The 27,720-nt window shown below is 46.0% G+C and overlaps 1 protein-coding gene, 1 long non-coding RNA gene and 1 other non-coding gene across 4 annotated transcripts; 2 read left to right on the top strand and 1 right to left on the bottom strand.

Annotated features, from left to right (window-relative positions):
* Positions 1-8,692: 8,692 nt before the first annotated feature.
* On the top strand, positions 8,693-8,765 carry TRNAR-UCG (transfer RNA arginine (anticodon UCG)). The gene has a single exon. It is a non-coding gene; the product is annotated as a tRNA-Arg (tRNA).
* Positions 8,766-12,442: 3,677 nt separating this feature from the next.
* On the top strand, positions 12,443-27,160 carry PGD (phosphogluconate dehydrogenase). 2 transcript variants are annotated; one of them, XM_055582357.1, is made up of 13 exons: positions 12,443-12,578; positions 13,170-13,245; positions 13,921-14,100; positions 15,623-15,688; positions 16,538-16,656; positions 18,650-18,719; positions 20,789-20,923; positions 22,677-22,866; positions 25,293-25,423; positions 25,680-25,813; positions 26,167-26,266; positions 26,411-26,533; positions 26,628-27,160. In XM_055582357.1, exons 1-13 carry the CDS (start codon positions 12,571-12,573, stop codon positions 26,745-26,747), a joined length of 1,452 nt encoding a protein of 483 aa, XP_055438332.1. In that variant the 5' UTR covers positions 12,443-12,570; the 3' UTR covers positions 26,748-27,160. The 2 variants fall into 2 exon arrangements, with proteins under 2 accessions (XP_055438332.1, XP_055438333.1); XM_055582358.1 differs by lacking the exon at positions 20,789-20,923.
* LOC129653070 (uncharacterized) lies at positions 26,027-27,720 on the bottom strand. Its single transcript, XR_008714949.1, has 2 exons — positions 27,525-27,720; positions 26,027-26,173 (listed from the first exon to the last, which is right to left on the bottom strand). It is a non-coding gene; the product is annotated as an uncharacterized LOC129653070 (long non-coding RNA).

Raw genomic sequence — 27,720 nt, 5'->3', positions numbered from 1 at the left:
TCTGGGTCGTCCCAGTGCACCAGCCCCAAGCATCCAGTATCATGCATCGACCCTGGACTGGCAATTCAATTCATATATGATATTATACATGTTTCAATGCCATTCTCCCTAATCATCCCAGCCTCTCCCTCTCCCAGAGTCCAAAAGACTGTTCTATACATCTGTCTCTCTTGCTGTCTCGCATACAGGGTTATCGTTACCATCTTTCTAAATTACATATATAAATCACTGACCTAGAGCCAGACATCCTGGAATGTGAAGTCAAGTGGGCCTTAGAAAGCATCACTGCGAACAAAGCTAGTGGAGGTGATGGAATTCCAGTTAAGCTATTTCAAATCCTGAAAGATGATGCTGTGAAAGTGCTGCACTCAATATGCCAGCAAATTTGGAAAACTCAGCAGTGGCTACAGGACTGGAAAAGGTCAGTTTTCATTCCAATCCCAAAGAAAGGCAGTGCCAAAGAATGCTCAAACTACCGCACAATTGCACTCATCTCACACGCTAGTAAAGTAATGCTCAAAATTCTCCAGGCCAGGCTTCAGCAATACATGAACCGTGAACTTCCAGATGTTCAAGCTGGTTTTCGAAAGGCAGAGGAACCAGAGACCAAACTGCCAACATCTGCTGGATCATCGAAAACGCAAGAGAGTTCCAGAAAAACATCTATTTCTGCTTCATTGAATATGCCAAAGCCTTTGACTGTGTGGATCACAATAAACTGTAGAAAATTCTGAAAGAGATGGGAATACCACACCACCTGATCTGCCTCTTGAGAAATCTGTATGCAGGTCAGGAAGCAACAGTTAGAACTGCACATGGAACAACAGACTGGTTCCAAATAGGAAAAGGAGTATGTCAAGGCTGTATATTGTCACCCTGCTTATTTAACTTATATGCAGAGTACATCATGAGAAACGCTGGGCTGGAAGAAGCACAAGCTGGAATCAAGATTGCCAGGAGAAATATCAATAACCTCAGATATGCAGATGACACCACCCTTATGGCAGAAAGTGAAGAGGAACTAAAAAGCCTCTTGATGAAGGTGAAAGAGGAGAGTGAAAAAGTTGGCTTAAAACTCAACATTCAGAAAACAAAGATCATGGCATCTGGTCCCATCACTTCATGGGAAATAGATGGGGAAACAGTAGAAACAGTGTCAGACTTTCTTTTTCTGGGCTCCAAAATCACTGCAGATGCTGACTGCAGCCATGAAATTAAAAGACACTTACTCCTTGGAAGGAAAGTTATGACCAACCTAGATAGCATATTAAAAAGCAGAGACATTACTTTGCCAACAAAGATCCATCTAGTCAAGGCTATGGTTTTTCCAGTGGTCATGTATGGATGTGAGAGTTGGACTGGGAAGAAAGCTGAGTGCCAAAGAATTGATGCTTTTGAACTGTGGTGTTGGAGAAGACTCTTGAGAGTCCCTTGGACTGCAAGGAGATCCAACCAGTCCATTCTGAAGGAGATCAGCCCTGGGATTTCTTTGGAAGCAATGATGCTAAAGCTGAAACTCCAGTACTTTGGCCACCTCATGCGAAGAGTTGACTCATTGGAAAAGACTCTGATGCTAGGAGGGATTGGGGGCAGGAGGAGAAGGGGATGACAGAGGATGAGATGGCTGGATGGCATCACTGACTCGATGGATGTGAGTCTGAGTGAACTCCGGGAGTTGGTGATGGACAGGGAGGCCTGGCATGCTGTGATTCATGGAGTCACAAAGAGTCGGACACGACTGAGCAACTTAACTGAACTGAATACTGTATTGGTGTTTTTCTTTCTGGCTTACTTCACTCTGTATAATAGGCTCCAGTTTCATCCACCTCATTAGAACTGATTCAAATGTATTCTTTTTAATGGCTGAGTAATACTCCATTGTGTATATGTACCACAGTTTTCTTATCCATTCATCTGCTGATGGACATCTAGGTTGCTTCCATGTCCTGGCTATTATAAACAGTGCTGCGATGAACATTGGGATACACGTGTCTCTTTCAATTCTGGTTTCCTCGGTGTGTGTGCCCAGCAGTGGGATTGCTGGGTCATAAGGCAGTTCTATTTCCAGTTTTTTAAGGAATCTCCACACTGTTCTCCATAGTGGCTGTGTGTCTCTGCTTTTTAATATGCCGTCTAGGTTTGTCATAGCTTTTCTTCCAAGGAGCAAGCGTCTTTTAATTTCATGGCTGCAGTCACCGTCTGCAGTGATTTTCAAGCCCAAGAAAATACAGTCTCTGGGTTTTTTCAAAAATCACACTTTCTTTCTACCTACTGTGTAAGCAAGCCATTTGAGATCAGCTGTGGGGATTATACAGCAAGTGAGAGACCGTATAATCAAATCCACCCCAACTAGTATGTGACTGACACACCCTCTTATGTAAGTAAGTTAAGCAAAGGATTCGACCCGGGGAGGTTTGCAGGAAAGGGTGGTTTCTGTAGAATTTCTGCTTAGACTTTGATTTGGGATTTGGGGAGTTAGGGCAAGGCAAAAAAAAAAAAAACTGATAAGATGAAAAGTGAGTTAACTTTAGCATTATAACCCAAGAACTTGAGGGTTTTCTAAAAACTAAAGGTCAGCCTGGAGCCATGACCCAGTCATCCTGGATCTATCCTCTTCATCTTAGGGGAGACTTGGCTTTCTCGCAGCCCTGCTCTCTTTAAACCAGTCTGCAGCAGTTTTCCAACCATATTGGGAAGCAGTATTTTTTTTTTTTTTTCTGGTTGTTAGCACTTTAACAAAGACATGAGAGGCTGTGTAGCATATACCATTAATAATAGAAGAAAAATGGATTGGCAGTTTAATTCGATGTTTAACACGTTTGCCTAAAATGATGCTTCACAGCAGTAGCTTGGGTGTGTCCAAATGTTTAGTCACATTGACTCAGCAAAATTTCTCCCTTGCTAAATCTCAGACTAGAGCAATCAATTTTTTTCCTGCAGCAAAATCTGATAGTGGGTTTTCTTTGTGACAGAGCCTCACAGAAAAAGGAAATAGTTGCAAAAAAGTTGAAAGTTCTGAGAGGCATGAAGGCCATCTTGAAGAAAGCACTTACAAGTGTGTTAAGTTCTGCCTTGTAAATTTATTACAAGTGCTGTTTGTTCCCCAAAAATAGTGACTGAAAGTTCAATTTACCTTTCCACTTTAAGTCAACTACATGTCTCTAACATACAGATACACCCAGATTCTCTGTGACAGTATGTCTCTGTGAATGTGCTTAAGTATGGGTTGCCTATCTGATTAGGAAAGAGTGCTGGGCTCAGCTCTAGCAGACTTGGGTTAAAGTTCAGTTCTGCTACAAATTAGCTGAGAAAGTCAGCTTCCCTGAGCTGAGTTTCTTATTTCAAATTAGTATTAATAGTGGTATCTTGAAATGATACAGCATTGGAAATTCTCAAGGAATTTTCATGTTGTGTTTCAGTTGCTCAGTTGGTTCCAACTCTCTGCAACCCATGGACTGCAGCATGCCAGACTCCCATGTGCTTCACTATTTCCTAGAGTTTGCTCAAACTCATGTCTATTGAGTCAGTGATTCTATCTAACCATCTCATCCTCTGCCGCCCCCTTTTCCCTTTGCCTTCAATCTTTGCCACTATCAGGGTCTTTTTCCAATGAGTTGACTCTTTGCATCAGGTGGCCAAATTATTGGAGCTTCAGCTTCAGCATCAATCCTTCCAGTGAACATTCAAGATTGATTTCTCTTAGGATTGACTGGTTTGATCTCCTTGCAGTCCAAGGGACTCTCAAGAGTCTTCTCCAACACCACAGTTCAAAAGCATCAATTCTTCGGTGCGCAGCCTTCTTTATGGTCTAACTCTCACATCTGTACATGACTACTGGAAAAACCACAGCTTTGACTACATGGATCTTTGTCAGCAAAGTGATATCTCTGCTTTTTAATACGCTGTCTAGGTTTGTCATAGCTTTCCTTCTAAGGAGCAAGCGTCTTTTAATTTCATGGCTACAGTCACTGTCCACCATGATTTTGGAGAACAAGAAAATAAGATTTTAAATCTGTCAGTGCTTCCACATTTCCCACTTCTGTTTGCCATAAAGTGATGGCACTTTCATAGACATTATCTTACTCTGATATGAGGAAGAAAGCAGGACACACGGAAAGTGGTGCCCTGTGGTCAAGGGACTGTTAACTCCTAGATGATGGCAGGAGTTTGAGGAGGTTCCATTCTGTTTGCCTTTTATGAAGCTTCTCTGCATTTTCTGATTCTGGGTCTCTCTCATTTGCTACAAGGGTGAGGTGTCAAATGCAGTCTGTGGAAGAGGATGGAGATCTCTGGAATAAAAAATACATAAACTAAATATAAGATATTTATATTTTAATTTTTTTCTCTTTATATTTTTTCTCTTTATATTTTTCTCTTAATTGAAAAATATATCAGATTATTTGAACTAGTAATTATAATATGTATTATTGGATTTACAATATATATTGATAAAAAATACATGACAGTAATAGAAAACAGGAGAGGGAGAAAATGGAGCTATATTGTAGCAAACATTCTACATTTATGTGAAACTTTCAATATTAAGTTGAAGTACATTATAATAAATTAAAGATGCATATTGTAATCCCTAAACAACCACTTTTCATTCCAATACCAAAGGGCAATGCCAAAGAATATTCAAACTACCACACAATTGCACTCATTTCATATATTAGCAAGGTAATGCTCAAACTCCTTCAAGCGAGGCTTCACAGTATGTGAACCAAGAGCTTCCAGATGTACAAGCTGGATTTTTAAAAGGCAGAGGAAACCAGAGATCAAATTGCCAACATCCACTGGATCATAGAAAAAGCAAGAGAATGCCAGAAAAATAACTACTTCTGCTTCATTGACTAGCTAAAGCCTTTGACTTTCTTAAAGAGATGGGAATACCAGACCACTTTACTTGCCTCCTGAGAGACCTGTATGCAGGTCATGAAGCAACAGTTAGAACTGGACGTGAAACAATGAACTGGTTCAAAATTGGGAAAGGAGTACATCAAGGCTGTGTATTGTCACCCTGCTTATTTAACTTATATACAGAGTACATCAAGCAAGATCCAACCATATGTTGTCTACAAGAGACCCTTTAGATTCAAAGACAAAAATAGTTTGGAAAATTTACCACATAAACAGTTTAATCACAGCAGAGCTTTAAAGGCTATGTTAACACCTGACAAAACTGACTTTTAAGGCTTCCGTGGTGGCTCCGTGGTCGCTCCGTGGTCATTAATCCACCTGCCAGTGCAGGAGACATGGTTTCAATACCTGGTCCAGGAAGATCCCACATGCCATGGAGCAACTAAAGCTGTCCTCCACATCTACCGAGCCTGTGCTCTAGAGCCCAGGAGTGGCAACAACAGAAGCCACTGCAAAGAGAAACCCATACAGCACCGCTAGAGAACAGCCCTCACAGCAATGAAGACCCAGCACAGCCAAAATCAAACAAACAACTGACTTTAAGGCAAGAAATATTAGAAACAAAGAATATTTCATGTTGATAAGGGGGGTCAAAACTTCAGGAAGTTATAACCATTATAAATATATATGGATCTAGCTTCAGAAGCAAAATCTTACAGAACTTAGAGTTAAAATACATGAGGTAAATCTTAACAGAAAAGAGAAATAGACAGCTGAAAAGTCACAAAATTCTCAACAAATGAGGACTAGAGAAATCCCTCAGCCTTATGAAAGGCAACTGTGAAAAACCTAAACTAACACACTTAACAGTGAAAAACTGCTTTCCCTCTAAGATGGGGAACAAGGCAAGTATGTTTCCTCTCACCACTTCGCCATAGTACTTGAGACTGTAGCCACTACAACAGGCAAAGAAAAGAAAAGGTGTTCAGATATGAAAGAAGTAAAATTGTGTTTATTAAAAGATGAGATGCTTGCAGATGCCAAAGTCTCCAGACAGAAGATCAATGTACAAATATTAGTTGTGTTTCTTTGTATAAACAATCTGAAAATGAGATTAGAAAAATTTTGTCCACAGTAAGAGCAAAAATTGTATTTGGAATACATCTAATGAAGGAAGCAAAGACTCTACACTCAGACTCCAAAACACTGCTGAAGCAAAGAAGATCTAAATCAAGGAGATGGGAACTCTTCCAAATAATCTATAGCTTCAGTACCCTCTCTATAAAATCCTAGGGCCATTTCGGGTAGAAATCAACAAACTGACTAAAATTTATATGGAAATGGCAAATGACCTAGAATTAAAAACTGTTAAGGTCACAAAAACAAAAAACAAGAAAAGGCCAGAAAGTGTCATAACCCAGAGAATGAAGGTGACATGGTGACATAATGTTCTGGAGAAAGCAGAACAGGAGAAATGTGTTAGTGGGAAAATTGTACTTCTTTTTCAAAAATACTTGTTTATTTGTCTGCTCGGGATCTTAGTTGTGGCAAGAAGGATCTTTAGTTGCAGCTTTTGGGCTCTAGCTCCCTGACCAGGAATCGAACCTGCGCCTCCTGCATTGGGAGTGCCAAGTCTTAGTCACTGAACCACCAGGCAAGTCCCCAAATCAAACAAGGGAAGGGTCTAAATGGGTGTCTTTTTTTTTTTTTTTTAACTCACTAAAGAAGATACGTGAATAGTTAAGTACTTGAAAATGTCTTCAACCTTATTAGTCATGGCTGCTGCTGCTGCTGCTGCTGCTAAGTCGCTTCAGTTGTGTCCGACTCTGTGCAACTCCATAGACGGCAGCCCACCAGGCCCCGCCATCCCTGGGATTAGGGAAATGCAAACTAAAACCACAAGGAGATACTACTTGACACCCACTGGGATGGCTGTCGTCACAAAGACAGTATCAAGTGTTGGCAAGGATGTGGAGAAATTAGAAGCTTCCTGTTCTGTGGGAAATGGTAGTGCCCTTCAAAAATAGTTTAGCACTTCTTAAAAAGTCAAACATACACTTAGCATATAACCCAACAATTTCACTCCCAAGCATCTACCAAAGTGAAAACATATGGCCACGCAATGATTTGTGCATGAATGTTCCAAACAGAATTATTTATTCTTTATTGCCCAAACTAGAAAAATCCAAATAGCCAACAGATAAAGGGATAAACAAATTATGCACAATGGAATATGGCTCAGCAATAAAAAGGGATGTACTACTCTGTAAATACAATAACATGGATAAGCCTCAAAAACATTATGCTAAGTGAAAGAAGCCAATCACAAAAATTACATATTATTCCATATTTCTAAGAATAAGCAAAACAATACAGACATTGGAGAAGGCAATGGCACCCCACTCCAGTACTCTTGCCTGGAAAATCCCATGGATGGGGGAGCCTGGAAGGCTGCAGTCCATGGGGTCGCTGAGGGTCGGACACGACTGAGTGACTTCACTTTCACTTTTCACTTTCATGCATTGGAGAAGAAAATGGCAACCCACTCCAGTGTTCTTGCCTGGAGAATCCCAGGGACGGGGGAGCCTGCTGGGCTGCTGTCTGTGGGGTCGCACAGAGTCAGACACGACTGAAGTGACTTAGCAGCAGCAGCAGCATACAGACATTAAGTAGATCACATGTTTCTGGGGCTGGGGAGGGAGCAGAGATGAACTACAAAGGCATTTTTGGGGTGTTGGAACTTCTGGGGGTGATGGAAGTGTTCTCAAAAGGATTGTGGTGATAGTTACACAACAGTGTAAATTAAAAATCATCCAACTGTACATTTTTATAATGGATGAATTGGCTTGCATGTAAATTATACTTCAATCAATCTTTTTTTGAAGTACAGTACTATGAAGAAGTGATAATATCATTTTACAGTAGGTTGCCAATATGTCATTCAAGCCAGAACAATTGTGAGAAATGAAAGTGATTTCTGTGAAAACTATGTAAGAAAACAGGTGTGAAAAAGGACTGTCCCAGACCGACTGGCTTGAATGGTGCCCCTTCTATAAAACTGTCATTTAGTAGCAACCGTTAGTGACCGTCTGTTATGTGCAGGGCACAGGAGGGTGATAGAAACACACTTTGGAATGAGACAGACATGGTCCCTGTCCTCTTGGATGAATGGTACAGTGACGGAGATGGAAATGAAGGCAGGCTGCGGCAAGCGCTGCTCCCGCAGGCACATGGCATCTAAGTCATCCTGGGAAAAGAGAGGAACCCGTGAGCCAAGATTGCAAGGTGGCAGGAGGTAGTAAGGACAAGAGCAGGCCAAGCAGCAACTCAGGCCCTTCTCTGGAACCAGAAAGTAACTGAGTGTCTGGAACACAGCCTAAGAGGAGAGGACAGAAGTGAGGGCTTGTCTCACACAGTTGTGTATCGGGGCGGGGGGAAGATGGCAGTCCTTGCTTGAATTTGAAAGTAAAATGTATTACCTGGGCTGGAGATCTAGCAAAGAAAGGGCTGTGTTCACCTCCCTGGTTAGTGTGAAGGGCTTCCCTGGTGGTTCAGATGGTAAAGAATCTGCCTGCAGTACAGAAGACATGGTTCAGGAAGATCTTCTGGAGGAGGGCATGGCTACCCACTCTAGTATTCTTGCCTGGAGAATTTGATGCAGAGGAGGCTGGCGGCCTACAGTCCATGGGGTCGCGGAGAGTCAGTCATGACTAAGCAACTAAGTCAATCCCATTGGTGAGCCCTGCGGACCAAGCTCAGACTAAGCGTATGTTCCAGACAATTGGGATCCTCTGGGGAGAAAAAAGCACTTTTAACAGGATGTACTGGGACTTCCCTGGTGGTCCAGTGGCTAAGACTCTGCACTTCGAATGCAGGGAGCCCAGGTTCAATCCCTCGGCAGGGAAATAGATCCCACATGCCACAACTAAGAGTTTGCATGCCCCAACTAAAGATCCTGTGTGCCGCAGTGAAGGCAGACGATCCTGTGTGCTGCAACTGAGACCCGGTGCAGCCAATAAGTGAAATTAAAAGGGGGAGGAAAAATTAAAAAAAATAAAAATAAAAGGGGGAGGGATGCTGGTGCATCCTAAAGAGTGCAGAACTGAGGTAATGATCATGGGGGAAAGGAGGAGATGCCTGGGATGATGTGTTTGGATTGGAAAAACAGATGTTGTGAAATGCATGGGCGTGTCATTGTCAAGTGGGAATATTTTCTACAGCAAACAATTCAAGTAACAGACCACTTTCTCACCAGATGGGTTTGATCTGTGAGAGCATGGCAAGCTGCAAAAGTGTTTTTCTACCCCTCTCTCCCCAGAAGCTTTCACAAGAAAGCTGAGAGCACTTTTTAAATTCAGTCCTATTTTCCACTGTGGTTTATGTCTCTCCTTTCTGAGACTTTCATAACAAAGGGAGAAACTAAGATGTGAGTTCTAAGTACCAGACACAAGTCCAGTGGGCTTCATTTAACCCTAGTGCTTCCCTGTGAGATCCTGTCAATCCTGTTTCACACATGAGGAAACTCTGAGATTTGATAACTTGCCCCAGTTGCACAGAAAGAACTGGAACTGGAGCCAGCCAAGGTCACTGTCACCAAAACCTATTGCTTTTCCTTCTCCAGCCAGCAGCCTCCAAGAAAGACATTTTGGATCATTTGAGAAGCCATCTGATCTGACTTCTGGGACAACAGGCCCCCAACCACTGAGGCTGTCTCCTGATTCCAGGTTTACTGAGCAGGACTTGGAGAGCATCCAGTCCATCCCACCAGGTAGTTCTAATGTCTCACTGTGTGACTCAGCAAGTCTCGGCTCTCGGAGCCCCAATTTCCTCCTTCCCTAAAATATGAGTTGGGCTAGATCAGTGGTTCTCACGCTTGTTGATGTCAGGACAACTTTACACTCTTAAAAATTCTTGAAGACACAACAAGGTCTTGTTTATGTAAGTTATGTCTATTAATATTTACCATTAAAAAAAAAAAAACCTTGGAATAACTATTTTCCAAAACAAAAGGAAATGTAGTGAGATGAGTGGTGCGTGTGTGCTCAGCTGTGTCTGACTCTTTTGTGACCCCCATGGACTGTAGCCCACCAGGCTCCTCTGTCCATGGGATTTCCCAGACAGAAAAACTGGAGTGGGTTGCCATTCTCTTCGCCAGGGGATCTTCCCAACTCAGGGATCACACCCCTGTCTCCTGCTGAGATGAGTGGTATTGTTTGACAGTTTTTTAAATCTAATGAACGCCCTGCTTCATACAGCTTAAGACAGATGGATTCTCATATCTGTTTCTACATTTAATCTGGTCTGTGTTACACATGATGCAGCCCCTAGGGAAACTCCACAGTACACTTGTGAAAGAGAATGAAGAGGGCAAATAATACCAGGAAATAGCTTTGTCCCCACTTCCCTGGAAAGGGTCTCAAGGACTTCCAGAATTCCTGATCACTCTGAGAATTCTTTCCTCCAGCACTCAGAATCTTCAGGGGGTCTTGACAAAATACACATTTCCTGGCCTATCCCAGACCTGTGGCCTCAGAATTCACTTTGAACAAGCTCCCTGTGGGACTTCTGTGGTGATCAAGTGGTCAAGAATCTTCCTTCCAATGCGGGGGATGCAGGTTCAATGCCTGGTTGGGAATTAAGATGCCACATGCCGTGGGGCAGCTAAGCCTGCAGCACTGCAACTAGAGAGAAGCCTGAACGCCGCAACAAAGATTTGATGAGCCAATAAATACCACTGGAGTTTGTAGACACTGGGCTGAAAGAGCTTCAAGATTCTGACCAGCTGGTTCATCTAAAGCTACCAAATCCCCCGTTTGGGTAGAAATGGGATTAAGGCTCAGGTCTCAGTGCAGGGCTCACTGTGGCAGTCAGCTTGCATGCTCTGGTTTGCCTGGCTTATCAGTTCATATCTCCCTAGTCACTTCCTTTCCATTCAGGGTAGCACTGAGGGCAGCTGGGCACCTTGTTATAGCTTTAAAATAAATACGAGGCTTGCTTACAGCTATATTCTGCACCCATAGAAGCAAGAAGGGACCCATGGGCAGGGACTGCTCTTACCCTCAGGAGGAAGTTCTATGCTAAGCTTGGCCCCACCTAGACATCTATGCAGTGAGTCAACCACAGTCCATGAACGTTGTGCCTGCCAGGCAACAGGAGAGTAAAAAGAAAAACTGTACACTAAGAAGTATTACTGTAATAAGGCCTGGCCAGTGCAAAACAGGCAAATATGGAAGCAACTCAAGGGAAAAAAAACTGATACAAAGAATGTCTCTAGTGGAGGAACCCTCATATAGGATAGGGACATACAAGATAAAGTGGGCTGTGATACCTTTTTTAAATTTCAGAGTAAGATTCCACTACTGCATTAACAGAATTAACAGAAACATTGCATTAACAGAAACATTGTTTCTGTGATTTAACTGACACAGGACTTTCAACAGGCTAAAAAGGGCTATAGTGGGAGCTCTGCTAAGGTGGAAGTTGTAACAGTATCTGTTAAAACCTATGTTACAAATTAACCTGTGCAATTGGTGCCGGAAATAGCCTTGAATGGGTCACAACTGGGTCACTATCTAGCCGTTTACTGGCTGTGTGAGTCTAGTAGTTAAGCAGCTGCTGAGCACTTACTGTGTGCAAGGCACTGTTAGGTGATGCCAAGCGTCCACAGAAAACAGAACAAAACTCTAAAAGATACCCGAGGAGCTAAGCTTCGTTCACCGGCACCTGCACAGGAGGCGGCAGGGCTCAGGGCTGAGAGTGAAGACGCCTCGTGCACCGGGGACAGCGCATGTGGGAGATGGTATTTAATGCCCTGAACTGCCCGTTCACCCTTACGTGGCTTCTCGACATCCAAGCCAGGCCCCATCACAGCCCAGCAAGTACTCCCCCACCTGCTCTCTGAGCCTGTTTCTTCACCTGTAAAAAGAGGCAACACGTCTCCCCCACAGGGTCGTGGTGAGGAGCAACGTTTCTTGGCACTCGTCGCACGTGTATACAGACAAGAATACACCTTCGGGGACTTCCCTGGTGCTCCAGTGGCTAAGACTGCAGGGTCCGGGTTTGATGTCTGGTGGGGCAACTAAGATCCCCCATGCCACAACTGAGAGTTCTCATGATGCAACTAGAACTAAAGATCCCTTAAGCAGCAACTAAGAGCCAGGCGCAGCCAAGTAAATAACAATTTAAAAAGGAGGAATGCACCTCGGGCCCTGTCCAGGGTGGAGCAATTCCACGCATAATCCCCAGAGTACCCGCGGCGAAGGGAGGGAGTGATGGACACTTGAACAACAGGCGTCCAAGTGCCCGCTTCACTGGAAAGCGCGGCCCGACGTGAGCCACCACTGTTCCGGACCGAGGCTCGGAGCAGAACTCAGGCCCCACTGTCCTTTGCCGGGGACCCGCGCCCACAGCCCGCGCCACGCCCCCGCGGGCGAGCAAGAGATGTCATCGATGTGCTCGGAGCTCTCCTGAACCAGTCCTAGGAATGGGCGGGCCTACTTTCCTCAGGTGGTCTAACAGGCGCCAGGCCGGACCAATGGCGTGGCATCAAGACTCCGCCCCGTCCTTCCGATTGGCCAGCGCTGGAAAGCCGCCGCCAGGGCCTCCGGGGGCGAGCGGGATCGGGACTCCGCCGGATCATCCTCGCCGTACGCTCCCTGCACTTCGGGTCTGCTTGCTCCAGCCCGCTCTGCCGCCGCCGCCGTTGCCGCCATGGCCCAGTGAGTGGCCCCGCGGGTGGCCAGGGAACTTTCCGGGGGCCGGCGCGGACACCGGAGCCGCCCCTGACGTCGCCTCGCCCCGGGGGTCTCCAGAGCCCGGCCTCGTGGCGCCCGGAGCCCGGGATCTCCAGAGAAGCGCCGGACCCCATGCCAGCCCCGCGGCCTCGCCTTTCCTGGGACCCAGCCCCTCTGCCCCTCGCGGTGACGCGGGCGGATCCCGTTCCTAGTAAAGGAGAGAGAGGAGGGGACAGGCGTGGCCGAGGGCAGCTCGGGCCCCTGGACGGCCCGGCTGCAGAGACGGAAGGCCTTGGACGCGTCATCACCAGCTCGGCCGTAGCACAGAAGAGCCTGTGCCGGGAACCCCCTCTTTGTGCATGTGTCGTTGGTCCAGGAGAACTTGGGGACCCGCGAAGTGGTCGATGGGGGGTGGCCTGAAGGCTGCAACCCCGGGGTCTAAAGTGCAAAAGGGAGGAGTGAGCTAGAGGAAAGTTAAGATGAGTTGTTAATTGTATCAAAAGCTAGAAAACTCTTGAGTTGTGATGAATTAAGTGCAACTGACAAGTTTCCTTTGTTCCTCTTCCCCTCTTTCAGAGCTGACATTGCCCTGATTGGACTGGCTGTCATGGGCCAGAACTTAATTTTGAACATGAATGACCATGGCTTTGTGGTAAGTGGGGAGGGGCACACTTCCCTTAGGGGTCCTCGGTGCCTTACCCTGAGTGCTGGGGACTGTTATGATTTGGAAGATCCCTTGTAACCTGGAATGTGGTTCTCTTTCTATTTGCTCTGTTGCTGCTTAACATTTTTGCAAGAGAGAGAACCCCTGCTTTACATGTGGGGGTGGGAGGCCCACTCTACAGTCCTCTCAGGAAGGAGTCCTGCTGAATGGACCCGCCCATTCTGCAAGGTGACCTTGAGTAAACCTGCCCCTCTCCTGAGGCGGAGAGATCCCTCTGAAAGTGTAGATCTCAACTTTATTGCCTAATGGGATCTGGAGGAAAGTTCGGGTGTGAGTACTAAACTGACTTACATACAAGGATTATCAGTGACAAAAGGTAACATCTGGAACTAGCCAGTTCCCAGATTTAAGTCCTAACCAAATAGTGACAGGCTCTGGCCCAATATGTTACAGGCAGTTGACCTTTGCTTATATCCAGTCCTTTGCTTTTTTATCCTATAATTAACTTTACGGTGATCCATCAGCACTTGGGTGGAGAAGAGTTAGAATCAGGGTCCTCCCTTCCCAAAACCTTGGGCTGTATAGAAACCCTTTGTCCCTTAATCCTCAGTCTGAAGGTCTTCTGTGTCCTAGGTCTCCTAATCAGGCCCTTTGTCCTTCTAGGTCTGTGCTTTTAATAGGACAGTCTCCAAAGTTGATGACTTCTTGGCCAACGAGGCGAAGGGCACTAAGGTGCTTGGCGCTCACTCCTTGGAGGAAATGGTGTCCAAGCTGAAGAAGCCACGGCGGATCATCCTGCTTGTGAAGGCCGGTCAGGCCGTCGATGATTTCATTGAGAAACTGGTGAGGCTGGCTCTCTCCCAGCTGCCACTCATCTGACAGGACTTCCTTTAGCTGTTTCACTGCTTTTTGGTTAAGAACTTTTGTCCCTTTTCAGTTTCTAGATGCAATCTGCTCACTTCTGACAAAACTGCTTTAATGACTCAGTGGTGGTTAACTTGATTGGCGTTAATTAAGTAACAGTATATACTTGGGTGGTGATAATTCTTTGTATATAAAATTCTGAGGCCACCAAGAGACATGTCAGTAAGAATTCATTATCAACCAGAATAGAAATATCAGTAATCTCAGTGAAGTCTATCTTTGATGTTCAAAAAAAGCTTCCAGTTCTGGGACTTCCCTAGAGGTCCAGTGGTTAAGACTCCACTATGCCTCTGTTGAAAAATGATCTAGAAAAGAAGAACGTTGTGATAAATGACACACCAGATTTTTTGTGTAGTAAGATGTCAGGCTGCCCAGGACTAGTTTGGACGGAATGAACTGCAAAATTGCAGAGTACTCTTCACTGTGTGCGTGTGAGAGAGTCTGACTCTTAGGGAACCCCTGGACTGTAACCCACCAGGCTCCTCTGTCCATGGAATTCTCCAGGCAAGAATACTGAAGTGGGTAGCTATTCCCTTCTCCAGGGGATTTTCCTGACCTAGGGATCGAACGTGGTTCTTCTGCATTGGAGGTAGATTCTTTACCATCTGAGCCACCATGGAAGTCCACTCTTCAGCACAGGACAGTATTAAGTAATGTAAACTGGAGCCTTGTGCGGGGAGGTTGAATAATGAATCTCCCTTGTTGGGGGGAGATTGAATGATAAAGCCAGCTTAGTTGGCGAGCCATAGGAAGATATTCTTGTTCAACGCCTGGTCTTTTCCTGCCATCTTCAAATGGTGGTGATTAAATCATTTATTCATATACCAAACCATTAGATATTTACTGGACCCACTTTATGTTCCAGGCAGAGATTTTATAGATCTTTTAAAACTAATCCAATCTAGGAATACAAATCAGATACGTGGTACCCATTGGACATAGAAAATTTTCCAAGTAGGATTTGTTTGTTGTAAAAACCTTAGTTAAAAAGAATTATTTCAGTTGTGGAGAGTTCTGACTGGGTTTGCTTGCTAGCCCTAAGCTTAAATAGGGTTTCCCTGGCCTAGTGGCCAGACGGCAAAGAATCTGCCAGCAGTGTGCAAGACCCGGGTTCTCTCTCTAGGTTAGGAAGATCCCCCAGAAAAGGAAATGGCAAACTGCTCCAGTATTCTTGCCTGGAGAATTCCATGCACAGAGGAGCCTGGTGGGCTATAGTCCAAGGGTTTGAAAAAGTCAGACATGACTGAGTGAATGACACTTTGACTTTCAACTCTAGCCTCAGAGAGGATTGTTGAAGATTAAACTTTATACACACACACACACAGACACACACTTTCAGGCTGGGGTTATTTGGGATAAATTCTTGTTTGTTTTAACTGGTCAAGGTATATTCATTTTTGTCTTTCATTTCTTTGTCTTAATGCTGGTGTCTGGTTAACAGGTACCTTTGCTAGACATTGGTGATATCATCATTGATGGAGGAAATTCTGAATACAGGGATACCATGGTGAGTGTTCCTCAGTCCACTTTCTTCCGGGTTCTGGGAACACTTTAGAAAAAAAAGTAGCAGCGCTGCACATGTTACGGAAGAGTGGATATCCTTCTGTGGTGCTGATTCTTTGGGGACTGGCCATCAAGACATACCTGATGGATGAGGTTCTCACTGGTCACACATGGAACTCAGAAGGATGACTGCTGCTTAGACTCAGCAAGCTGGGCGTTTATGCTCATGTCCCTTTCTCTTCACCAATCCTTATACATCTTTGGGCAGTGTGGGTGAGGGCCACTGCTCTAATGGGTTCATGTGCTGGGAAAGTCCCCGTACAATCTGAGTGCCGAGTGGCCATAAGTCATGCTTGTATTAAACCACCTCTTCATTGAGTCTTATTGTACAAGGTCTGTAAGGTGAGAATGTATGTTTGGCTGTATTATTTCCCTTTGGGTTGGTTTGGTTTAGTTGCTAAGTTGTGTCTGACTCTTGCAACTCCATGGACTGTAGCCTACCAAGCTTCTGTGTCCATGGGGATTCTCTAGGCAAGAATACTGGAGTTGGTTGCCAGTTCCTTCTCCAGGGGATCTTCCCGACCCAGGAATCGAACCTGGGTCTCCTGCATTGCAGGCAGATTCTTTACCAACTGAGCTACGAGGGAAGCCCTCCCTTTGGGTAGCTATCTTAAACGTCCATGGATTTTTTTTTTTTAAGTTTCCAAACTGAGGGAATTAAATATCTTGAATGGCCAGGTTATTCTTGGATTCTTGGGTCACTGAAGTCAAATGTGGGATGTCCATACCTGTCTTATATGGTGGGAGAAACTGATTTTAGGAAACATGATGAAATTCTTTTTCTTTCCTGTAGAGACGGTGTCGAGACCTCAAGGAGAAGGGCATCTTGTTTGTGGGGAGCGGAGTTAGCGGTGGAGAGGACGGGGCCCGATATGGCCCGTCGCTTATGCCGGGAGGGAACAAGGAGGCCTGGTGAGTACCGCAGGCACCACCCGCATGGGCACAGGGAGCCTGGACCTGGAGATCAGCGGGTGGAGGCCAGCCCTGCCACCCACTCTCCTCTGTGTAGTCTGAGTGATGGCGATGGGAGATGCTGGACATAGTCTTTTATGTTTTGTTGCTTTGATGTAATGTGTGTACCTGTTTCTCTTTTCCTTTTTCTCTCTGTTATTTCCTCCAGTACCAATAATGGAAGTTCTAAGTAGGCTTCAAGGGTTCAGAGGCTTTAAGAAGGCAGCTCAGATAATGCACTGTCTGGACTTAGGAGTAAGGTTTGCCTCTTCAGCTCAGATATGTATAGTTAATCACTGTGAATAATGGCAGTCAGATGGGGCCTCTTCCGTTCCCTGGAAACCAGGTAGAGAATTTTTACTTAACTGAGGAAGAAACGAATTTTACATTGCCCACCGTGCTCTGTGTAAGAGGACGGGTAGTCGGCCAGAAGGGAGGTGCTCTGGTGATGATGTAACAGGTGGGCTGTATGAAACACAGGGGTTGGGGTGATAAGCCGGGTAGAGGATTAAAATGAAAAGATGCAAGTAATTAGTTGTATGTAACTTAGACTGAGGGAAACACCACTGCTGAGGCTGCAGGAAAAGAGAAAGCCAGATAGAGGACAATAGATGGAGCAGAAGAGAAAGAAATAGAAAAGGAAGGATCCCTGTGAGGGAGACATGGACAGGCAATGTGCTTTTTTGAATGAGTTTGGTTTCCAAATATTGTAGACTTATATTAGGCGACAAAGTAAAGCGTGATTGGGGACTTCCCTGGCAGCCTTATGGTTAAGACTCTGAGCTTCTATTGTAGGGTGCATGGGTTTAGTCCCTGATTGGGGAGCTAAGATCCCACATGCTTTGAGGCTTGGACAAAAAAAGTTTAAAAAAAAGAAGAATTTATTAAAACAGGAGTGATCAAATCCAGTCCCCAGAGATGAGGGGTTTATTGGGGAAGATTATTCTTTTAATTACTCCCCTAATGCTTAGTTAGTTAGTTCATTTGCTCAGTCATGTCCCACTCTTTGGGACCCTGTGGACTGCAGCACACCAGGCTTCCCTGTCCATCACCAACTCCCGGAGCTTGTTCACTCATGTCCATCGAGTTGGTGATGCCATCTAACCATCTCATCCTCGGTCACCCCCTTCTCCTCCTGCCTTCAGTCTTTCCCTAATGATTTTCTTCACAGTGTTAAAATCTAGAGGCAGAGGCCTTCCTGCTTCTCAAAAGCTTAAAAGAGTTACCTTGGGTACCGCCCAGTGAGGGCTGTTAGAATTGCAGACAGGACACAGGAAAGTGCTATACAGACATTCATGAGTGCTCCAGTTCCCTTGAATGCATTTTCCAGACTGGCCCGTCAGGAGCAGAAATGGTACTTTTACCTGAAAAAGTGAGTCAAGTTCAGGGAAGCTCTAAAGGGTTACAGTGGAGCTGCCTCGGCCCCTCATCCTGTGCAGCCCCATCAGGTTTCGTTTCTTCACCGAATCCCTTTTGTGAAGTAGCCTGTATTGGTTAGCAGTGAGAACAGAAGGAAAAGGTGTCAGAAGGTACAGGAGGCATGCAAGGAATGCAGAGCAGCTGCTTTTTCTCCGAACGATAAGGAGTACAGCTCTTGGAAGTGCTTCCGGGTTCTGTCTGTCCAGGATCCTGCCATCCGTGATAACATCATTCCAGACAATAGAAGGCTCTGTGGGAACGGTGGGGATCGATGTGTTTTCTGAGACGCACAGAAGTTTCTCCTGGGGCCTTGCTGACCCTTCCGCCCAGGCTTTTTGTCTCCTATCTCAAATCAGATAGTCCGCAGCTTCTGACTGGCTTACCTTGAGGACTTAGCTTATTCATGACTTTTTCGAGGGCACTCCCACCTTCCATTAGAAAAGAAAAATTGGGTGGGAGGGGCCGTCCTTGAGAACCTAAGGAGCCCTCAGCCCTTCTGTTCTTGGCAGCTGAACCACGCGCTTCCCTCCCACAGGCCCCACATCAAGGCCATCTTCCAAGGCATCGCCGCCAAAGTGGGGACAGGAGAACCCTGCTGTGACTGGGTAGGTTCTGGGCCCCGCTCGAGCCGGTTGGCACCGCGGGCAGAGGGTGCAGAGGATCGCTGCAGGCCCGGTGGTTTGCGTTGTCACATGAGTGCCTCAGTCTCTTAAGTCACTAGCATAGCTGGTGTCTAAAACGTGTCTGTTGTACATTCCTTCTATCTTAATATTCATAACTGGAGGTTGATATTAAAAGCAACCCTTCTCAATTCATCTAAAATATGGATTCCTTACAAAAGGATCAGGAAAGAAAAGGTGAACTAAGATTTTTTAGTCATATTACTTCATGGCTAAAGAAAGAATGCCAAGGGAGTTTCCTGGTGGCCCAGTGGTTAGGGCTTTACACTCTCACTGCCATGGCCTGGGTTCAGTCCCTGGTTAGGGAACTAAGATCCCACAAGCTGCACAGCCGAAAAAAAGAATGTCAGAATCAAATGTGGAGTTTGCTCCTGGGATGGGCACTCTGTGCTAGATTAGCACAGAAAAGCTGCAGCTTTTTGCCCTCACTGAATGTGACAGAGGCCAAGGCTAATACTTCCCCTTCCTATATTTTGTGTTATGAATAAAATACATTCTGTCTCTTGTTACAGCCTTAGTCCATCCCATCAATGAACAGAGCACTGGGCTGGGGACACCTGAGTTGTCAAGCTGGCTCCCCACTAACTAGAACTGTGACATTAGATGGTCACTGTGTCCCCTGGGCTTCAGTCACTGTCTTCCATGGTCTTCAGTCACTGTCCCCTGGGCTTCAGTCACTGTCTTCCATGGGCTTCAGTGTTCTCATTTGTCAAATATGGGGGTTGGGCTGGGTGACCTCCAAGATTGCTTTAGCTCCTAATCCCCTGAAATTTTATTCTACGTGCCATTTTTATGATGTTTTGTTTTACATGAGATAAAAGGCAGGGATGAAACAAGGACTCAAGGACACAGGGAAGGAGGGGCCCTCCCCATGCCTGGGCCTGACAGGGCCTGGTGACTAAGCTGCCCTCACACTTTAATCCGTGGTCACTGAGGTCAGTCAGAAACCCTTGTGTCAAGAGGGGCTGGTGCTGTGACTCAGAGGACTGAGTAAGTTCCTCACAAGTGTGGAGGATTGGGAAGGGAGTTTGTTCCTTGAATAAATTGCTACAGTAAAAATGAAGGTACAGTGGCAGTAACTTTTTTTTAGATACATTTAGGACATAACCATGGAGAAAATAACAGTACTTGCCTGTGTATCTTGGTCAACTCTCGTTGATTTTCCATAGCCCCAAGCCTTCCCCTTAGGTTATTGAAAAAACTGGTCTAGACACTAAAAGCAGGCCCCGCTTAGTTCAGTGCTGAAGTTACAGGAAGGAAGGGGTGAAGCAAGGTGTTATCAGCCATGTGATTTCACGGCCGAAGAAAGTGTCAAAACCAGGAGGGGGTAGGTCAGCAGTGGAAAGGTGGGCGGAAGCCTCTGTAAGGGTGACCTGGGACAGCATTCCTCCCGGCTGTGTGGCCACGGGGACACCGTTTGGGCCACCAGCACCGTCCACGGGCAGGCACGTCCCCGTCCTGGAGATGGCAGCACCTGACGTGCAGTCTGATGCCCCGTCACCCTCCCTGTCCAGACTCCCTGCCCTCCAGCCAGTTTTCAGGTACTCTGACTTCCCCTGTGGCTTGTCCACAGGGACAGAGGAGGGTGTCACTTGGACTAACACTGGTCACCACACAAAGTTAAATTTCTCATCATAAATTCACAGACTGGTATTGTGGTTTTATAACCTTGCTGGCTTTATTATACATCAGTGCCTTGTCCACTCTGGCACCCTGGCGAGAACACATTTCTGGGCTTACATGGTTGAGGGCCAGACCTTGTATCTGAGGTCTCCTTACCCCTCAGTGGCCATCACAACTACAGAACATTTCTACATTGTTTAAAGTACAAGTGGTTTAATTGGCCAGCTTCTTTTCCCCTTGCGGTTGAAAATACTATAGATACTTCTTCAATTTTTTTGGTCTGGGGAGGGAGCCTGGCCAAAGAATGGGACATGGGCTCCTCTGGTGTGCTTTGTGGCCCCCTGAAGGCCTCCTGGCTGTGGCTCTCACAGGTGGGGGACGAGGGTGCGGGACACTTTGTGAAGATGGTGCACAACGGCATAGAGTACGGGGACATGCAGCTCATCTGTGAGGCCTACCACCTGATGAAGGACGTCCTGGCCATGGGGCACGCGGAGATGGCCAAGGTGAGCCTGGGCAGGGGCGGGGCGGGAGTGCTGCGTGCTCGGTCGTGTCTGACTCTGCGACCCCATGGACTGAAGCCCGCCAGGCTCCTCTGTCCATGGGGATTCTCCAGGCAAGAATACTGGAGTGGGTTGCCACTTCCTTCTCCAGGGGATCTTCCCGACCTAGGGGTCTAATCCATGTCTCCTGCACTGGCAGGTGGATTTTTTTTACTGCTAGCACCAGCTGGGAAGCCTCAAGGTGGGTGGCAGTAAATCTTGCTCACTCTTTTTCCCTTGGTCATTCTGGTGGCCTGGCTGGACTCAGCCTAATCCAGGGGCTGCTCTCAGTAATAGGATCACAAAATGTGACAGGCGGTCACTCAGCCAGGGATGGTGTTTTAGGCCAGTGTCACTCAACTGCAGGGTCCCTCGTGGGAGGAGCAACAGAAGCCCGTTTTTTTGATCAAGGTGGGACTGGCTGACAGTTAATCATAAAGTTAGAGATGGAAACAAGCATTTCCACCAACATTTTATTATGAAAGTGTTCAAACATACAACACAACTGAAAGAATTTGAGTGATCACTTACATACACACAACCTAGACTGTACCGTTAACATTTTACTATATTAAGTACTTGCTTTATTGAGTATCTGTCCATCCCTCTATTAGTTTTATCTTATATAAATATATTTATTTTATATATATTTGAAATACATACTTCAAAGTAAACTGCAGATGTTAGTACTCTTTAGATACTTCAGCATCATTAAATAGGCAAACATTTATTTTTTGGCCGCATAACAGGTGGGATCTTAGTTCCCTGACCAGTGGAAGTCTTAACTGCTGGCCTGCCAATGAAGTTCCCTATTCTGAGCTTCCACTGCACAGGCCATGGGTTCCATCCCTGGTTTGAGAACTAAGACCCTACATGCCTTTCAGTGCAGTCCCCCAAAAAGAAAATACAGGAAGGTATGTTCAGAAGTTCACCCACCCGTCACTTTATGAGCGGTCCTTTTAAGTGTGGCTGTGCTGATCGGCATCTGTCAGCCTCCTCATCTGGAGCTCGTCCTTCCAGTTATTTCCAGTGGAACATGATTGAAAGATGCTTACTTGCAAGGTACACAGTGCAGAGTCCTTCCAGATTCTCTACTTTTCCTCCTAATTTTTAAATGTGTCATCCCCATTTACCTTGTTTTACTGACTTTTCTTTATTGTTCTTTCAAAAACAATGATTTAGTTTTCATAGAAACATTACTTTTTTGTGTGTGTTCATATTTAATTGGTTTACATAATATGAGTACTGGATTATATGCCAGGCACTCTTCTATGTTGGGGATGTATTAGTGGAAAAAACAAAGTCCTGCCCTCATGGATCTTGAGAGGACAGACAATAATGACTGATTATAAAAAGCTAGTTCATGATCATTATTGTAAAGAAAAGTAAAGGGATGTAAGAGGCCACTCTCCAGATTGACTGCTGGAGAAAGGTGACTGTAGGGAGACCCATGCGAGGTGAGGGTACACCCGGCTCAGGGAAGCATAGTCTGGTGATCAGAAGACCAGCATCAACAGGCTGCAATCAGACGCAGCTGACTCTTAGCATAAAACTTAGCTGGTGGGAGAAGTGTTGGAGTGTCCTGGAGGGGAGCCGGTCAGCTTCAGGTGTGAGCAGCCGTCAGTGTTGACAGGGGAGAAGGATGAGTCCATTGGGGAGTGTCTCCTGCATAACCCTGGTTTCTCTCACATTGCTTTCTTTCATGCCTTGCACACAGGCCTTTGAGGAATGGAATAAGACAGAGCTGGACTCATTCCTGATTGAAATCACAGCCAATATTCTCAAGTTCCAAGATGCTGATGGCAAACACCTGTTGCCAAAGATCCGGGACAGCGCGGGGCAGAAGGGCACTGGGAAGTGGACCGCCATCTCCGCCCTGGAGTACGGCGTGCCCGTCACCCTCATCGGTAACGCTCAGCTTTTGACTGAACCTCCGTCTCGGTTTTGATCCTGACATCCTTCTGGAGTGTTAGTGTAGCCTGCCCCTGAGAGCAGGCCTTTCAGAGCGCCTGTTCAAACTAGTTGGCTTTCCAAGTGCGGTCTGCTCTTTCTGCATTTGCATAAGGTTACAGTGTGAGAGAGGCTGAAGCTGCCTTTGAATCTCTTCTTTGTAATCCTTCTGCCAGTCATGTGAGCTTTGAGATGAATTCCAGAATCACTATCTGTCTTTTGCAGTTTGACTTTGAGGATTTTTTTTTTGGCTACCCTGCTCAGCTTGTGGATCTTAGCTCCCTGACCAGGGACAGAAGCTGGGGCCCTGCAGTGAAAGCACCGAGTCCTCACCACTGGATGCCGGGGAAGTCCCTGGGTCATTTTCCCATTAGGGACTTAATTACAGTCAGTGACTTAAGGTCTTTTTAATAGGAAAGGTAACTGTAATGGAATTTTTCATACGACAGTTCACATAATAATAAAAGCCTAGGTACTCAACATTTATTACTATTTTGCTAAGGTTTTTTCTCAGTTATCTAGAAAAATATTACTTATGCGTTTCTAGTCCTTTAATATTTCTTTCCTAAGTTCTTAGAAGAGTACTGTTGTCCTGAAGTTGTCTTATATCCTTCCCACCCTTGTTTTTTTATCTTAATGAGCTAAACATCAAACTCAAAAAGATGTAGAGAGAAGGAAATAATCAGCAGAGATAAAAATACTAAGAGGATTAATAGAACTGCATGATGGTTCTTTAAGAATAAAATAGGGACTTCCACTGCAGTGGGCACAGGTTCAATCCCTGGTTGGGGAACTAAGATCCCTCATGCCTTTCTATGTGACAAAAAAAACAAATAAAAAAGAATAAAGTAGATACACCTGGCAAGATTGAAAAGAAGAATGAAGGCAGGCTCTGGCCTGTTTACTGACAGGCTGTTCATTGCTCCTGGCAGAGTGGTTCCCCAGCACTGTTGGCTCTTCCAGAAACGGGTTGCCTTTCCCTCCTAATCTCCCACTTTGGTTTCGTGGTTAATTACGCTTCACTGTTCACATTGAACAGGGTGGTTGCAGGCCTGGTGAGGAGGGAAACAGTTAGTCCAGCTCTACAGAGAAGGAAGTGGACTGCTATTTAGCTAATCTGAATACCATCCGGGGGCGGGCCACATGACCAGTAACTGGGAGCGGTTCGTTCAACATCGACTCAAATGTATGAGTATTAGAGCCCTCAAGAGAGTCCTACTCGGATGTTTCAGAGACTTTGTCCCTTCCTAGTGGACGGCAGGCAGGCTTCCTCCTGGCCAGGCGCCATTCTTGCTTGCTGAACAATGGGGAAGCGAGTCTTCTGTCTAATCTCTAAGCAACCCTGCGGTTACACCACGCGTGCCTTCTTGTGCTTTGTCTTTCGAAGCCTTTACCCACGACTGCTAAGTCATCGTGTGTGCAGGAGCCCAGAGAGGCGGACAGGGCCAGGGAGACACCCACTCTCAAGGCTATGGCCAGAATTCTTTCCTCAAAACCGAGTCCCCTGTTAGTTCCTAAAGATTTTACTTCATTTTGTCTGTTGGGAAAAATGGTCAATTATTCTAATTTTGCAAATTGTCAATTGGGCGACTATTTATAAGTGATGATTTTTAAGATACCAAATGGTCTTAATATTAAAATACTATACTGAGGGACTTCCCTGGAGGTCCAGTGGTTAATACTATACTGAGGGACTTCCCTGGAGGCCCAGTGGTTAATACTCTGCACTTCCACTGCAGGCACCGTGGGTTCGATCCCCAGTCAGGGAACTAAGATCCTCTATGCCTCACCAAAAAGATAAAGTACTATATTGAAATTTTTTTACTCAAATGAAATAAAACTGTTAAACTGCAACAATGATCATGGATATACCGAAAATTAAACTGTGAGAATTAGAAAATGTAATTTTATGAAGGGTGAAGTCTGTGTTACTTCTGAATGTACTGGTTGTTTCAAAGTTGTGGGTATTAGTGCTTAAAAGAAAATAAATTGAGTTGTTGGTGAGCATTTAAAAATTAAAGTCCTCCCAGCTGAAACAGAAATTTTACTGTTGGACCAACACCGAGTTCATTCTTAATAATAGTGATTTTGCTGCTTCATTTTTCCCCTTAAAGCACCCCCTTTGAATTTCATGGTGGTCTTTGTGGTTGAATACCCGTGTTTATGTGGAAGACCGACTTGGACTTTTAATTTTCAGATTAACTGTTTTGAGCTTCTTATGAAAGTTTAACTCTGGTGGCCTAAGGTTGAGACTTTCAGCTCTTTGTAAAACTGAAGTCGTGCGCCCCTCCTGCTCCCCTCACCCACTCCGGCTTGAGCGCTCCTCCTCGGGTTCTGTGTGTGCACATCGGTGACACATAATCTACCCCCTCCCCCCACGCAGGAGAAGCCGTCTTCGCGAGATGCTTATCATCTTTGAAGGATGAGAGGATCCAAGCCAGCAAAAAGCTGAAGGGGCCTCAGAATGTCCCGTTTGAAGGAGATAAGAAATCATTCCTGGAGGACATTCGAAAGGTGTGCGGGCCCTGTCGGGGGTGGGTGGGGGAGGGGGCTGCTGTTGGAGAGATCCTGAGGCCACATGGAGCGGGGACAGTCCAGCCTTGCCCTTTGATCGGATCTGCAGCCTGTCCTAAGCTGTAGTCCTTGCACTTCGGGGGGTGGGGATGAGGAAGTAGGATCTGTGCTGCTGGGGGGAATGGGGAGGGGGCAGGGAGGATAGGGCATCCGTGTGCTGACTGCAGTTCTGATGAGTCTTGGTGTCCATCTTCAGGCCCTCTATGCTTCCAAGATCATCTCTTACGCTCAGGGCTTCATGCTGCTAAGACAGGCAGCCACTGAATTTGGCTGGACCCTCAACTATGGCGGCATTGCCCTGATGTGGAGGGGGGGCTGCATCATCAGGAGGTGAGTGCTGGTGGGGAACCAGGGGCTCTGGCGCTCTCAGGAGGGCTTTCCTGGAGCTGCGCACGGAGTCCTCTCACTGGCCACCAGGCAGCTTTAAGTGTCTCCTGTGTGTCAGTTACTTGAGTGTTTACACTGCCCCGTCTAAAGTGCTTCTGTGTGCACAGTCATGCCCTCTGCCCAGGCCTCTCGTGACCTGGGCTTCGGTGTTCCTGGTCCGTACAGCAAGCTTTAGGGGTGGGGTCGGGAGGACAGGTGCCTTCGTAGCTCGCTGGGGTTTCTGTTACTTCCCCTCCTTTCTGCCAGGCTGTCAGCCTGCTACTTGAGATTCATCGACTTTCTCTCGGTTATTTCAGTGTATTCCTGGGAAAGATAAAAGATGCGTTTGACCGAAACCCAGGACTTGAGAATCTGTTGTTGGATGACTTCTTTAAGTCAGCTGTGGAAAACTGCCAGGTGTGTAGCCCAGAGCTGGGTGGTACGGGAATTCCGTCTCTGGGTTTTGCTCTGAGGGGCATCTGCTCTTTCACGCACACTTGAAAGTCTGTTGTCTTTTCTGAGAGCTAGTCACTAGTTTCTGGCTTTGCTTTTCTGGCTCAGGACTCCTGGCGGCGGGCCATCAGTACTGGTGTCCAGGCAGGCATTCCCATGCCCTGCTTCACCACTGCTCTCTCTTTCTACGATGGGTACAGACACGAGATGCTGCCGGCTAACCTCATCCAGGTAAGCTTTAGGGTGGGTGGTGAACATCCACCTGGGTGGTGCCCGGAGTTCCGTGCCTGCCTCTGTCCTAACCAGCCTGTCCCTTGTTCCCCAGGCTCAGCGAGACTACTTTGGGGCACACACCTACGAACTCGTGGCCAAGCCAGGCCAATTCATCCACACCAACTGGACGGGCCACGGGGGCAGCGTGTCCTCGTCGTCATACAACGCCTGATGGGCTTCTGTTCCAAGCCACAACTCCACAGACCGGGACATTCCATTTGCCACACAGCACTGCTTACATGGCCCTCTGCCCTACTTTCTGCTCAGATCTTTTAAAATATCATGTGTCGTAAGAGACTCCTCTGAAGAGTTGGCCCGAGTCTCTATGTGTCAAGTAGTTCGGAGAGAACCAGCACGCCCTCTGCCTTCACCTCTTGGGACGGAGCAGGAGTGGAGTGTGTGTGAGACAGTGTGAGCCAGCTCCCCGAGGCAGCGTTCCCCGCGTGTCCCCTGTGGCTGAGGGAGGCAGTGGCTCTCATCAAGGTGGGGAAGGGTTTTGTAGAATTTGATCAAACTGGAACCTTTGTATCACACACCTGAACTCCCTTTCCTTTTACTTAATAAAAGAAAAACAAAAACAAAAAATCGTATTTATGCTTTTTCTCCAGACTCTTTAAGTAGTCTTACCTCATCCACACTGAGCTACAGCCTCACTGGCAGAAAGATGTGCACCCGATTTCATTACATTTGAATTAGTTTATTTCCTTTATTTAGTCTTGTTAAATATTTTCTTCTTTATTTTCTTAAAAAAAAAAAATAAAAAAACAAAAAACCAATACCAGAAACACCAAAGTCAGGTAATGATTAACTCTGGAGGGAAGGGTGAGGAAATAGTCAAGAAGTGAGTGAACTAGCTTATGACCTACTAGCTGTATGACTTAAGACAAATAAATTATTTAAGCTCTCTGGCCTCACTTTTTCATTTGTAAAATGGGGATAATAATCATACCTGCCTCCCTAAGACGCTTCCCTTGTGGCCCAGCTGGTAAAGAATCCACCTGCAGTTTGGAAGACCTGGGTTCGATCCCTGGGTTGGGAAGATCCCCTGGAGAAGGGAACGGCTACCCCCTCCAGTATTCTGGCCTGGAGAATTCTGGCCTCCTTAAGGCTATTTTGAAGATACACCTGGTAAAAACTGAACAACA

Source organism: Bubalus kerabau, chromosome 5 (genome assembly GCF_029407905.1).
Source record: "Bubalus kerabau isolate K-KA32 ecotype Philippines breed swamp buffalo chromosome 5, PCC_UOA_SB_1v2, whole genome shotgun sequence".
Taxonomy (NCBI): Eukaryota; Metazoa; Chordata; class Mammalia; order Artiodactyla; family Bovidae; genus Bubalus; species Bubalus kerabau.
The sequence above is the reverse complement of the archived record's forward strand: the minus strand, read 5'-3'. Positions and strand labels throughout refer to the sequence as shown.